Source organism: Carassius gibelio, chromosome B11 (genome assembly GCF_023724105.1).
Source record: "Carassius gibelio isolate Cgi1373 ecotype wild population from Czech Republic chromosome B11, carGib1.2-hapl.c, whole genome shotgun sequence".
NCBI lineage: Eukaryota > Metazoa > Chordata > Actinopteri > Cypriniformes > Cyprinidae > Carassius > Carassius gibelio.
This window is the reverse complement of record NC_068406.1, coordinates 1,091,683-1,106,955: the sequence shown is the minus strand read 5'-3', so window position 1 is coordinate 1,106,955 and position 15,273 is coordinate 1,091,683. Positions and strand designations below refer to the sequence as shown.

At 35.0% G+C, this 15,273-nt stretch overlaps 1 protein-coding gene across 2 annotated transcripts; it reads left to right on the top strand.

Moving 5' to 3' along the window:
- Positions 1-402: 402 nt before the first annotated feature.
- Positions 403-13,684, top strand: LOC127967984 (dolichyl-diphosphooligosaccharide--protein glycosyltransferase subunit 2-like). Of its 2 annotated transcripts, none has more exons than XM_052568765.1 (17): positions 403-527; positions 1,199-1,386; positions 1,481-1,576; positions 2,862-3,037; positions 3,152-3,227; positions 5,295-5,429; positions 5,544-5,720; positions 5,803-5,921; positions 6,651-6,756; positions 7,238-7,329; positions 7,429-7,543; positions 7,972-8,166; positions 8,312-8,398; positions 9,115-9,210; positions 9,366-9,441; positions 10,193-10,322; positions 13,242-13,684. In XM_052568765.1, the coding sequence occupies exons 1-17, from the start codon at positions 515-517 to the stop codon at positions 13,255-13,257; spliced, it is 1,893 nt and encodes a 630-aa protein (XP_052424725.1). In that variant the 5' UTR covers positions 403-514; the 3' UTR covers positions 13,258-13,684. The 2 variants fall into 2 exon arrangements, with proteins under 2 accessions (XP_052424725.1, XP_052424724.1); XM_052568764.1 differs by lacking the exon at positions 13,242-13,684 and adding an exon at positions 11,559-11,880.
- Positions 13,685-15,273: the final 1,589 nt, after the last annotated feature.

The window sequence follows — 15,273 nt, the reverse complement described above, 5'->3', positions numbered from 1 at the left end:
GTATGTGATTGGTTGAAATGAGAAACGAGGACTTGAAGCGGCCAATCACAAACAGACACAAAGCACAACACACACCTTCCGTGTTTTACCGCGCAAGAGCATTTTCATTTTTCATACAAACAGATTGTACTCTGTACGTGATAATTTATGAGAGGTTTAAATCTTAATGTACACTATTATGATTTTTTTGTTTGGAAGTCCACGTGTTACCGTTTCTCCCATGTTTCATTCATTTTGACATGACTTGGCTCACACCACATGAAGTTCGTAGGGGTCATCTGTCCCTCAATGTAATGAATATTTCATACATTTTACATATTTACGAATGTTTCATTTATCAAATGTATGATTTACGTTTTCCATATAATATATATAATCGGGGTATTCATTTTTAATGTTTAATATCTATTATTAGATCAAATTAACATAAACTTCCCCCTACATTGGTGAAATAAATTTCATCCGTATGACCCGGAAGTCCTCTGAGCTTTTGGTGACGGTGCATTAGGCGAAAATGGCTCATCTCTGTAAGTTATATTTCTGCATGATTTTATGCTTTTGTTAAAGATTTATGTTCATTCAATCAGTGTAAGAGTGAGCAGCGACGTGTCACTGACACGTTTAGGTAGATTTTGTGAATGCAGTTAGTCACATTTTGTCCGAACAGTTGTTCTTGCAGTCAGTCAATCAGTGACGTTACCTTCATGTATTCTGATATTAGTTATTCTGATATTAGATGTTTTAGTAGTATTGTGCGTAGTATTTATCCAGTGTCAGGTGAACATGGTGCATTTTCAAGTTTCACTGAGTCATTATATTAGCAGTATATTATAGCTTCTGTATTTGATAGCTTTAGCAAAGAACATGCAAAGAACATGTCAATTTTGGTGTATATATCTAATCCTATTTAGGTTACACACACACACACACACACACACACTTCTGTTGTGTCTGTTTGTAATCGGATAGAAATTGCTGTTTGTGATTCTATACAATCATAAAAAAAATAAAAAAAAATAAAGCTTCAGAACCTCCAATCTTCAGTATTTCCAATTTGTTTAAAACCAGCTCTCACCACATCCTCAAAATGCATATAATGCTTTCCCAGGAGTCAAATGCTTCCTTTAAGTGCAGTTATCTTGAGATACATGCATGTCATTATATAAACTCTATTCTTTGTGCATTTACCCATTTGAAGGTTTAGTTAGCCTGTTGGTCCTGTCCCTGGTTCTTGAGACCCAGGCCCTGACCCCAACCCATCATCTGACCACCACTGATGTGGCCAGACTTCAGGCTGTATTGAGCCAACCCTTCACTGACCTCAAGTCTGCTTATTACTCTGTTGTTGGACTTGGCAAGTTGGGAATCTTTGCTGCGGATGCAGATGTAAGAAAAAAAAAAAAACTTAAAAAAAAATATATATATATATATTATTAGTCTTTACCAGTGTGTCTAATTTGGTCTTATCTGTCTACATCAGGAGACATGCAGGTTTATCAACTCAAACCTGGATCCCTCTAGCGTGGAGTCACTCTTTTATGCAGCAGAAGCCAGCCAGGCTTTGTCTGGATGTGAGGTAAAATACTTCTTCACTTTCCTTTTTGCACTGATCACTGGTTGCATGTCAGTCAGGTCCGATAGAGATGCACCGATTGTTCATTAAAAGTTGAATTGATATAGGGTTCTTTGTATGCCTTTCTGTTTACAAGCATTCGTACCTCATGTTAAAGATTTTTTTTTTTGGCAGAGTAAAAAAAAAAAAGCCTCCGTATGCATAATTACTACAACATTAATACTGAGTTAAGTCACCAAGGTTTGGGATTCGATTCCCCGGAAACGCGATAGGTAAAAATGTATAGCCTGAATGCACTCGAAGTCACTAAAAGCGTCTGCTAAATGCATACATTTTAAATTTAATTAAAATTTTTATGAATTTTGTGACCGCAAGAAACATGAAGCATTATAATGTGAAAGAAACTGAAAAGCTAAACTATTCAGGGATTTATAATTAATAAGCAAAATTAAAAATGCTTAACAGGGAGCCAATGCAGGGTTGACTGATAATACTATATATACCGTGTATTTATCCATTTGTTTATTCATTTTATAGATGGATAGGCAGTCAAAAAAGGGAAAACGCTTTAAAGAACAGTTACACTTAGCTATCAGTGTTATGATAAATTATGTAGTATTATTATTTTCTATTAAACCTGTTAAAACGCCTAGAATTTTTTCTTTCCGATTAATTAGATATTCCTTTAGGTTTACTTTACTCAAAAATGAAAATTCTGCCACTCACTTTCAAGTTGTTTCAAACCCATTAATTTTCATTCACCCATTACATTTTATTCATTTCATTCATATTCAAAATACAAATATCAATATATTTTCACGCAACCAAACTTTAATGCTTCAAAATGTTTGTTGTAAATGAAACCCATAAAAATAGAACAGTTTAAGTATTTTTATATAGATTAGTTTTACGTTGTCTTTTTGTAGTTTCACCACATGGAAGTTTTGGTTTTTGGACTTTCAATGGAACAAAAATAATAAAATATTGAAAATATCTTCATTGGTATTCTGAAACTGAATGAATTCCTTAAGGGTATGGAAAAACATTAAGGTTATTAAATGGTAACCGATCTTTCATTTTTGTGTGAACTAAGTTCAAAGTCTCCTAAAAAAACTGTTTAAACATGGTTTGGTTGACTTGGCTAGTTTAAACTGGGCTCCTTGGCAAAGTGGATGTTTAGCTGGGCAGCCTAAATGGTCAGTCACTTTCAAATAATAGGTCACATTGCACACACAGTAATTTTAACTTTCAAATCCACAAATTGTATTTTCTATTGTGATCCTGACAGATTCCTGTGTCGAATGACACACGTGACTTGCTTTTGGCCACTGTCAGTGAGGACTCCACTGCCTCTCAGATCCATCAGTCTGTGAGTGCTCTCAGCGCTCTTGGGTTACCTCTGGCCTCACAGGAGGTGGTCAGTGCCCTGAAAGCTCGCATCTCCAAAGAGGATAATGTCTTGGCGTAAGTACATGTCCTGATGTTAAAATGTTTTGTTTTAACTTGTGGCTTGCTTTGTGGTCTCTTTTTATTAGTTTAATTTTGAGACCTAACTCTGATTCTCTCTTCTCCTGACAGAATCATTTTGGCACTGCAGACTGCGTCTCGTCTCTCGCAGCAAGCTGAACTTGGAGATATCCTGGAGGAGATTGAGGTGAGCGATTAGTGCGTAACCTCAGGCTTATCAGCCACAGAACAATCAACTTTAAGCCTAAAGCCTAGACTATAGAAATTATAAAATAAGTTTAGGGATTTTTTTTTCTTTTTAATTTAAAAATGTAATCAATTACCTAGAGGGGGCAGGGCTGTGCAAGTGGGGTAAAAAGAACAATTAAACCATTTTAATAAAATGTACTGTTGATGATGGGGAGAAATTACACTGCTAGTTTTTATTAGTAATGCATCATCAATAAATTTGAAAAAGAAACATGATAGTTTGAAATAATCCAATCATAGTCAAATAATGGTGGGCGTTACCATTTGGACAATGAATGAACAACTGAAAACTGAAGTACATTTACTAGGGTGTTCATTACATCATCCAAATGTATCCTATAAGAAATTAATAAAGCAAATACTCAACATAAACATATTATAACTCATGTCTTCAAAAAATTTAGTTGGATGCTAGTCAGAATTCCCATTGTGAGCACTTTCTTCCTGTAGGATCACGCGGAAACCACACAGTGCAAAAACACAATAAAAAATCAATATTAAAAAATAAAGTAGTGTGCTAATTAAAATGTAATATACATATTCTGTGAGAGCTTGTTGTTGAACATCTTGCACTTAATTGCACAACTGCATTTTCTGCCTTATCAACTGATTCGTCCCTGCAGTTTTTTCATTACAATAACAAGAAATCATTTCAAATTTAAACAGTGTTGAAGAAAATATAATGAGAAAAATAACCAGATTATTATTAATATCATCATCAATATGTTTAAAAAAGAACAACTTGAAAGAGTTAGGGCTGTCATCGAATATCATGTAATGTATTCGGATATATTCGAATATCTACGTAAACAAAGCCCCCGCTCATAAAGAAAAAAAACACTGTAGCCTAATGGAGATTCAATCACAAATGTATTTGTGACAGTGAGTCATAAACAGGAATATCTGGATTATTCGTTTTTTTACTTAATGTTTGAAACACCAAGTTATCAATTTATATGAAGTGCCACTATGCATATCCCACAACATATAGAACAGGCACAAACAATAATGTGACAACTTAAACAGCAGCAGGAGTAAGGCATATAGCCTAGCCTAATTCATTTCTTAATATTGTTTGCGGTCTATCAACTTGATCTGGATTAAGTGTGGCTCTCTTTTTATTTACAATGTTCCCCGTGGTGCAGAACACACGTTCAGAGCGCACAGACTTGCCCGCCTGGCTACTAGCTATTATTCGCGTGATTTGGTGATGGGCCTAGTACAATACCTCTAGAGTGCCCTCTACTGGATAAGATGGCAAAGAATAAAATAAAAAAAACAACAGTCTAATAATAGACTGTAAAAAAAATGCGCTCCACATGGCATTTTAAAAACTGTATATTTTATTTATAGTTTGATTAAGGATATTTCATGTCATGTTCGAATGCATATTCGAATATTGAATAAAAAGTTACAGCCCTAGAAGGAGGATGATGTTGCTGTTTGAGCTGTGCTGAGGCTGAAGAGTGCATGAACGCCAGTAAATTAAGCATTTTGGTAGCGCAGCTGATTATTTAACTCAACCAAATGTGTGTTATATAGAAGTAATCCGATATATACAACAAAAACTTAAAATGACTACTTGCATTTGCACAAAAGCTCACACGCTAAAATAGAGGTGCACAAAAATTTACAACATACAGAATGATCATTGTTTTCAAGTACTTCAGTGTTTAAATGCCTTTATTTACATAACATTTTGAGTTGTGTAGGCCATTTTAGGGTAATGAATGAATTTAACAGTTCATGTTTTGACTGTTACTAATGGTTAAAGCTCACACAACATGTCTAGGATCATGTTTCATACTAGTTAAAAAAAAAAATCAAAGTAATGTGCTTTTATAACAATTCTCTTAGCAGTATTCTTTTTAACAATCAACTGAATACAAAGCTGCTTTCAAACTTTTCTGGTTTGTCTCATTTGCTCAGTGTACCAGAAACCTGCTTTTTATTTTTTTACTTTTTTGGTATTCTTATGTGATTTTTATATTTTTCTTCATTGTAGGATCTCGCTGCCCGTTTAGATGATCTGGGTGGAGTGTATCTTCAGTTTGAAGAAGGGCTGGAGGCCACAGCATTGTTCGTTTCTGCTGCGTATTCCCTGTCCGATCATGTGGACATGGAGCCCCCCCTGAAAGAGGTTCATGGTTATCCATTTATTCTGAGGGGGCTAAACTATGTACAACAAAATAGATTCTGTAAGTATTTGAAGTACTGTCTGAAGGTAAACGGCTCCTCCACTTGTCCATCACAGGATCAGGTAATCCAGCTAGTGAACTCCATCTTCAGTAAGAAGTCCTGGGACTCTCTCTCAGAGGCATTCAGTGTGGCTAGTGCGGCTGCATCGCTTTCCAACAATCGCTTCCATGTACCTGTCATTGTCAGTGCCCAGGGCCCTTCTGCCGTATCCCACAGCCATCCCTTCCTCCGGGTAGGCCTTAGTTTTGAGTGTGTACTCTATATTTTTTTAAGAGACCTGAAATAATCTGTAATGTCTGTGTTTGTTACTGCAGCTTCAGGTGACGGATGTCCTTTGCCAGCCCCTCAGTTCAGCAAGTGTGCTGGTGGAGTCCGCTAGTGCTGTGTCCTCAAAATCTGCCATCCTAAGCCAGGCACCCTTCACCCTCAGAGAGTATGTGAGAGCATTGTAGATGACCACTTTCAAATAATAATTAATGCCATTTAAATTTTTTAACTGCAGAGAAAGACTTAATACCATATAATACCATCCATTAAATACACAATTGTTTTTCAAGCTTCAAAAAGTACGTAGACATTGTAAAAGTAATGTAAATGAGTCGGGTGGTTTGATCGAATTCACACAATCACTGATGCACATATTTAATTTAGGCTTTTATTCATATATAAACATTAATCATCACGCATACATAAAGCACATTAAATATGATTAATGACAGTTCAAATGTGCATGCATGACCAGGAATTATTTATTCTTGCATGCCAATTATGTATGTTTGGGCTTCGAATTTATCTATAATACAGAACGATTAATCCTATGCCAAAAAAATATATATTTTTACGTAATATGAGTTTATTATGTGTATATAACTACAAACACATGCATGTATATGTTTAAGAAAAATAAGCTTATAAAATAAAAAATATAAATGTATATACATGTAAATATTTTCTAAATATGTGTGTATTTGTGTATACAAATACATATAGTATGTAAGCAAAAACGTTTATTTTGTGATTAATAATTTGACAGCACTAATTTAAACTATCCCTCTATGTAATGTGCAAACTCTGGATAAGTAACGTAATATGCCTGAAACACAGTAATGATTTCATTTAATAATGTTTCCTTTGTTTAAAAGACTGTCCTTTTGTTTCACAGTGGGGTTTTTGAGCTGAATTTCATGTCCAGTCAACCAGCGAGTGGCTACTATCAGTTCTCCGTTGCCATTGCTGGTGACAGCAGATTTGTTGCCAACCATGTTGAGGTACTTTACTGAATCTTTGAAATGTGCTAGGAAAATCAGAGTTTAGTTTGTATCTGTTTATCTTATTGTATCTGTCGTGCCTTGTCATGACCTAAAATGATTTGTCCTCAGCGTTTAACTCTTAATTGCAGCAATGAACTGTGATTCATTTCCTCATTCTCTCAACATTCACTTTTAATTGGTCTAGATTGCATTCATTTACATTGTAGCTATGTAAATAATAATTGCTCTGACTGTTCATTGTATAATTATAAGGTCAAAAGCATGTCACAGTTGCTGCAGAGGTTTTCTGGAGTCATTGGCCTCTTTCACTGAACAAATTACAAAAAAGGCACAATTATTGTAATTGCTGTAGTTTTTTCTTTTTGCAGCAGCAGCATATTCAAACTTACGAGTGTTCATTTTAATGTATTGAAATAATTTCTTATTGTGATGTCATTTTAAAGCCTTAGATCGAAACTTGTTTGATTTACTTTCTCAGCTCAAAGTAAAGGTCTCTACCCGAGTTGCTATCAACAACATGGATTTGTCTGTCGTGGACAAGGACCAGAGTATTGGCCCCAAAACCACCAGGTAATATCTAGAACCACCAGCTTCTATCAAGCGCTATTTGATTAATTTTCTGTTTATTGTATAATTAAGCCAGTGTATGCGTTGAACCCTGTTTTTTAGAGTGGAATATCCAACTAAAGCCAAAGCATCTTTTATGGCAGACAGCCATCAAAACTTTGCCATGACGTTCCAGTTAGTTGATGAGACCTCAGGAGTGGAACTCACCCCTCACCAGGTGATTATCCCATCCAAAATGGTTTACTTTTATGCAGAAAGTGAATAAATTCTGCCCTCATTGTATAGTAATGTTTTAATTCGTGTGAGAAGCCTTTTTGTGAGATTTTTATCTTCGAAGAGGACATCGGAGGCAAAAATTCACTATTACATGGTGTTTGCATATAAATGTGTCTTAGCAGTGTGGAGACACAAGCACCATACAGGGAGTAAAATCCATTTGCTCTTGGAAGAGAAAAAAATGGAAGAGCCAAGTTGTACCAAGTTGTATAAAATGGGCATCCGATGTCTCCTTCAAAAGCTTGGATCAGGATGTGTGATTAAACCCATATCATCAAAATCTCACTCCAAGCAAGCATAGTTGGCAACCCTATTTAAATGCACTGTTCAAAAACATTTAAGTGAACTGATTAAAGTCATTGCTTTCAGACCTTTGTGAGGCTACACAACCAGAAGACAGGTCAGGAGGTCGTGTTTGTGGCTGAACCTGACAGTAAGAATTTGTATAAGTTTGAGCTGGACACAGCTGAGAGGAAGACAGAGTTTGACTCAATCTCTGGCACCTATGCTCTTTACCTGATGGTGGGAGATGCTACGCTGGAGAACCCCATTTTGTGGAACGTGGTAAGGCATTTATTTTAATTTGAGAACTCTGGGATCTAGCAATAGACTTTTACAAGTTCTGTGGTGGTGTTGTTTTTTTCTGGCATGTTTGGAAATGTTGAGTTGTCATAGTTTAGTCTTAATTTAGACTTATTTTTTCTCAAAGGCTGACGTTGTGCTGAAGTTCTTAGATGAAGAGGCACCTGGAACAATTCAGGCTAAAACTTTGTATGTACCCAAACCAGAAATCCAGGTAAGCTCTAGTGGTACTCAAGGATGACAAGATATTCTGAGAAAAATGCCAAATTTCAGGGCTGTGAACATGATTATGATAATAATATAATTATTATTATTAATAAAAAAAAACTTAATATTAATTGATATGTAAGTCTGGGATTTGATATCTTGTTTAAACAAATCAACCTTTTAGGATTAAAAATAAATGAAACAAAGCATGAAATGATTTTTATGAATATTTCCAATTCTGTGGTTTTTCACAAGTCAAGCAAGTTTGTGACATTGACTCTGTGGACTTTGTATAAAAGGACAGATTTTCCTCCTTCCACTGAAACATAAGATGCTATTTGGAGCAATACTATATCTTTGTGTATAGTGTGGGTCATCAGGTTTAATTTGTAATCTTAAATTCTACTTAAAGAAATGGGGAATATGCCAAATTAAGAGAAATTATAGGATCCACGTAAATATTTCAGATCATTTTTAAATGTTTTGTTAATAACGATTCGTAATTACACAATTTGTGAAACCAGAACAGTGCAGTTATTGCATTATGTATTGCTATTTTTTAACAACTTATGAACTGTTCTACTGTTGAATTGATGGTTCCTTATATCAAGATGTATATCGAAAGGCTAAAAATGTAAATATCAAAATATGCCCAGTCCTATCTGTTACCTTATTTCTGTATTCTTTTAATATTGTTTTTGTTTCATAAAATTGTTTCTACAGCATCTTTTCAGAGAGCCGGAGAAGAAGCCACCCACAGTTGTATCCAATGCATTTACTGCATTGGTCCTCTCTCCTCTTCTGCTCCTGCTCATACTGGTAATGGCCTTCTGACCCATTAATATGGGTGCATGTAAAAACTGACATGGAAATAAATGAAACCGTGTAAACTAATGTTGTGATTTCTGTTGCTTGTTGATCTATCATTGTCATTCACTCTGCCATGGTTGTGTTTCTCCCTCTTGCCTGTACAGTGGTTTAAACTTGGAGCCAATATCTCAAACTTCACACTGTCACCCAGCACTATTCTCTTCCACCTAGGCCATGCAGGTAAGAATGCGTTTTATTTACACCGTTCTCAGCACTAGTTTTTTTTTCTTTCTTATTTTACATTGAAAATGAAGTCAAGATCCATCACAGTACCAAAAGAACGTCCTCCAAATTAAATGGACTATGAATTAATTAACTAACTAATTCATTGAATAGTTATAAGTTTATCATAACCAGATTTGCACATTGAACTTTCAAATCAACGTACAATCTAATAGAAAATGTTTTAAATACTTGTTTGATGGAATATTTAACTTAACTAGGGGTGCACCATATATATATTTTGGATGATGATTAATGCGCATCTCATCAGTTAAGCGGGTTATCTAATCAGCAGTAATAACCATCAGGTGTGTGATTTCACATAGAGCAGCTGTTTCTACACGGAGCTGTTGTTAACTGACAATCTGTGCAAATCCATGTTCATTATCGGCTTGGATTTGCGCAGCTTGTCAGTTAACAACAGCTCTGTGTGAAATCACGCATCTGATGGTATTGACTGCTGATTAGATAACCACATTAATCATCAGTGATATATATCGTGCACCTCTAAACTTAACTCCTTTTTCTGCTTATCTCAATTTATCCATGTATGGAATTGAGCAAAGTTATTGCGCAGTTATAATGTTTGCCTTGTTTTTTCAATTTTCGCTGCGCTCTAAACATACCTGCATCCAGTTTAACTTTAATGTGACATGCTTCTGAGAGAGAACTGAGAATTTATTATTATTTTTTAACTCTTCTCTTGCAGCTATGTTGGGTCTAATGTACGTGTACTGGACTCACTTGAACATGTTCCAGACTCTGAAGTATCTGGCTATCATAGGCAGCCTCACATTCCTAGCTGGGAACCGCATGCTAGCACAAAAAGCTGTGAAAAGGTACAGTAACCGTTTTAAACTGATACTGCCTCTGTTGTCCTTTTCAAGCACCAGAATGGAAAGCATGTTAAGACAGTCCAAATCATTCACTTTACCTTAAGTGCGCTGTCCCTTTTATTCACTACACTATGCATTTGTAGCACCTTCAGATTCTAAAGAGTATTTGATTGTACAGGAAAATCTCAATCTGAGAAGATGAAATGCAGAATGATGTCATCAAAATTATTTGTATGTTGAGGCAGTTGAGAGAGACCAAATTTTGAATGCATGTAACCTCTAAATGCAAAAATATTGCCATTGTTTTTGAGCACATTAGCTATAACCTTAACCCTAACGTATTCAGATATAAACAGCATTTACTCACACAGAAACTTTGCTGGTGAAAAAGGTGCAATGTTAAGTGTACATAAAAGTAGCATGTAGTAAAAAATTGAGTAAAAAAAAATGCTAATGAACCAGTTATCATCATGAAACTTGTCTTTAAGACCAACCTTCATGGTCATGCAAGCCACTGTGGTTATCTTGCTTAATTTTATATCGCCTTCAAAATTATGCATAGATGGCGAATATTTGCTATGTCTATGCAAGGTTTTAACTTCGACTTGTTCAGAGGTATGTCTCCTTTTTTTTTTTTTTTTTTTTTTTTTTTAAACCAAAGGCACATTTGTACAAAAAGCAATCAACAGCGAAGTTACGTCTGTTGGCATGATTGACAGTTGATGCGACAGATGAAAAAAGTTGGAGCTCATCCATCTACCATGTTATTAGTTGGCAGATTTTCAAAAGATATAGCCAACTACATAGCCTATAAATAATATTGGATTATCTAGTAGTAGAAACGCGTACTAGCAGCCAATCATACAGCTGCTAGGCCAAGGTGAATGGAGCATTAAGGGAAGTTCACACCACTATAATAACTATAAAAAAATGTAATAATCACTCTTATTCTGTCCACACCATAGGTATAACTAAAAAGAACAGTGTTATAGGAATTTCATTAAGAACAGTTTTTTTTTTTTTTTTTTTTTTTCAGCTGATGAGCAATAAAATTCAGTGACTTTAAAGTGTGCTTTTAAAGGGGCAGATGGCATAAGTGTTATTGTCCATTGGTGTGGACTCTATAACTCTGTAACTTTATAGTTATCGTTCTTGGTGTGAACAAACTTTGTCTCAGTGTTTGTTTCTTTAACCCTTCTGCGTTTTTCCATTCCCTCTCTTTCTTTACCCTTCCTTTAGGATTGCTGCAGAACAAAGTAGTAGGTTGGCAAAATATAGAAGTCTGCGATAAGTGGCTGAATGTTTTGCAAAAAGTAAGGCCAGTCTCAGGCTGAAGTAAGGCTTGCTGTTGCCACCGGTGCATCCCATAATATGGCATCAACATTTCCATGACAACATCTACTGCATGGCTATGTTGGTGTGTTTGTTGAGTGAAGCTCACAACTTCCTTTTGAAACAATGCCATTTGTAACTGTCGAGCCATATTATTCATGTCATGCTTTTTATTGATCCGAGTGATGTGATCAACCTTTTTTTTTTTTTTTTTTTTTTTTTTTTTTTTTTTTTGGCTTGTTTCACTTCATTTGTGTGTGCGGTGACAGACTGCTGTACTACACTTTAGGCAATATGTGATAAATGAAATTCTCAGTTGTCGCGTTGTCTGATTAAAGTACTAGATGAACAACTACTCTAAATTCCAAGCATTCACTAAACTATTATTTTCAGTTCAAATGTGTTTCTATAAAAATAAGGGGCACCACAGGGGTTCACTTGGTTCACAAATAGCAGCACTATTTGCCTGGCACAATTAATATTTCCAGCAATATAAACACAAACATACTTATGGAACAGCCAATTTAAAAAATAATAATAATAAAAAAAATCCTACATACAGCAGCCTTCACTGCTACTAAAATCAGTTTTGTAACGTGGTGAAGAAGAAAAAAAAGTTAATCACAAGAAGCCTTTCCACAACTGAGGTAAATTCTAATATATAGTAGGTGCATGGTACAGACAAAAATAACCAATTTGCATATCTAACATCAATAAACAATGATTTAAATGAAATCCAATCGAATGTGAAGCGTCACAGGGAATTCTGGGAATGCCGGTGTGTGGTTTGTCAGTATTTAAATTGCCCATTTTACAGTATTTTACTACAAAATTACATGAAATGACAAGATCAAGAATAGACTAAATCTGTGACAGTTTTTTTTTTCTGTGTATGATGAAGGAACCTACCATTAAGCAATTAATAGGTGTTTACTGTAGCATTTTTACTGTCAAAATTACATTATTTTTTTTTAGAGGGCAGATTGTTGTAGTCTCCTCACCCTTTTTAACCTAGTACTCATAACTGACATGCTAAAGAGGAATTGCTCTGTGCAAATGGTGCTGTTTGCCCCAGTACCTAATTTGCATGCGTTTTTGCATCATTCTGAAGCACTGGATACATGATGCATGCTAATAAACTATGCTCAATGCATGCAACTTATTCTTGGTAAATTCCCCTTCCTAAAATTATTTTGAATACTGGAGTGGATTGGTCATGATTAATACAGTATTTCATTTTAAATTATTTTCTTTTTTAATTCTAGTCATTAATTTATACTAACTTTGCTTTCAGTGCAGCACTGGATTTGTTTCTCAGACGTTCTGTTTAGGGTTTGAAAGTGTTCCATTAACTTAGCATTCAGAAGGTAACCAGCAGATGATGATGTGGATATTTGCCTTCTCTGATTGGCCTTTCCTGCATCTGTTTAACCAACTGCAGTGTGATTTGATGTAAAAAAAAAAAATGTTGCATTGCAGGTTATGAAGAACTGCACTTTAAAACCTAAGCTTTTGCCACATTGCAAGCACTGCTATTTCCTTCAGGAAATACTAATTTGGTTTTAATCAGTACTTTGTTCTCTTTTTCAGACTTGACAGGAAATGATGCTGGCAAAATCGAGAAGACCATGGATGTTTCATAGTCATGTTTTTTCTTTAAGAAATTTGGGAACAGACGTATTGGTGGTGGTTTAAAAAAAAAAACAAGGGTGCAGGCCGGGATGTTCTGGAATTTTAAAAAATACAAATTGAATGTGACAAATAAGAAACATTTGTTTCTTGTACATTGAATTGTATTTGGTAATGAATATGAAAGTTTGTGATCTCCTGTTTTTGGAAGGATGTTAATTTGATTTTTGTAATGAATAGTGAAGTATGTTCCTGATTGAGGGTTGTGTTTTTTTTTTTTTCTCTCCTCGTACCATCAGAGCAAGAGGTTTTGTTTGTCATCAACTGAACAGAAATGTGGAATCATTCTTCCAGTCACAGTCCCGTTTTTTTTTTTTTTTTTTTTAATAAAACAATTGAAACAATTACTTGTTCTGTGTTTTTTATTGGCCGATACTGGTTTTCATAGAGCTGGGTGGCTAATGTAACACAGAACACGCCTAGTCATTCTTGTCTATTCTAAAAAAAGTAGAAAATAAGATTTTAACAAGTGTGAAATGGAATATGGTGATTATGTAGTAACCAAAACGTTAAAGAAATGAAATTAGCCATTTTGAAGGCCTTTGTGTGTATGCTGGACACTTGTTGGCTGCTCTTAACTTTTTGGGTAAATATTAAAATATCAAGGCCATTGTTCTTGTTTATTTATATAGCATCATTTAAAACACAACAAAGGTTGAACCAAAGTATTTTACATAAAAAGTACAAGAATGGAAACAAACATACACAGCATAAAATTCCACATCGACATATAAACACCACAACTAATCTTTGTATGCTACCAACATTAGGTGTACTTTCAGCAGTTTCTTAAAAATTGGCAGTCCTGATCGGCAGTGGCAACTTATTCCAAAGTTTCGGCCGTATCACAGCAAAGGCTTGATCTCTTTATATGGGTGCTTTATTCTAGACACTACAAGTAATTTTTGATTCTCTGATCGTAGTGTTCTAGGAGGATTATATGGGATTAAAAGGTTTACCAAATGTGATGGGGTCTGGTTATTTAAAGATTTGAACACGAACAATAAAATTTATATTTAATTCTAAAATGGACCAGGATCCAATTTAAAGAAATTAACACAGGGGTAATTGATTCATATTTCTTTACCTTTTTTTGTAACCTCATTGCAGCATTTTGTACTGATTGTAGTCGAGACAAAGATGTGACAGTGATACCAGAATAGAAAGAATCACAGAAATCCAGCCATGAAAGAATAAAGATATGGATTACTCTTTCAAAATCTACGTTTATTAAGAACGGTTTTACTTTGGACAATAAACACAAATTATAGAAACCACCCTGAACCACGGAGTTAATTTGCTTAACAAATTTTAAGTTACTATTAAGTAACTTATTTAAGTTATCAGTTAGGAAGCCTAAATCTCAAATTTCTTCAAATACGGTGCCAGAGGGCTCAAATCTAATAAATCTTTTGTGGAGTTATTTGAGTGGCTAAAAACATGTCTTTATGTCTTTTAAACAATCTAGAAATTAATCTAATTTGTGGAATGTCTGAAAATATTATCAAGCTCAACTTTTTCTTAGGAGACGAGTGAATCTGACATGAGATTCGGATGTGTCTTGATGCCTTCCTAACATTGGAATGCATCCTCCGAAGGCAGCATGATTTTTGTGTCTTTGGACGCAGCCACAGTCTTTAAATCAAAAACAGAAAGTTTTGGTGTTCAGTTACAGTTCATTCATTGGTTGGCTGCTAAGTATTTAAACACTCTTGTCATGGTGTTCATGCACTGGAAATCATAGCTGTGCTCAGTTTTGTTTCAGTTATTACAAGTTTTCCAACCTGTGTGTCAGTGATAACGTGTGTACAGCTGCCTAAACTAAATTATTCAATTATTTCATCTTGTTGCTTTGAGGTTCCACTTTCTCTGTTCTATTGTCTTTCTAGTGTTTGAGTTTTTCAGCAAGGATTTGTCATCAGTGTTTTTAAGG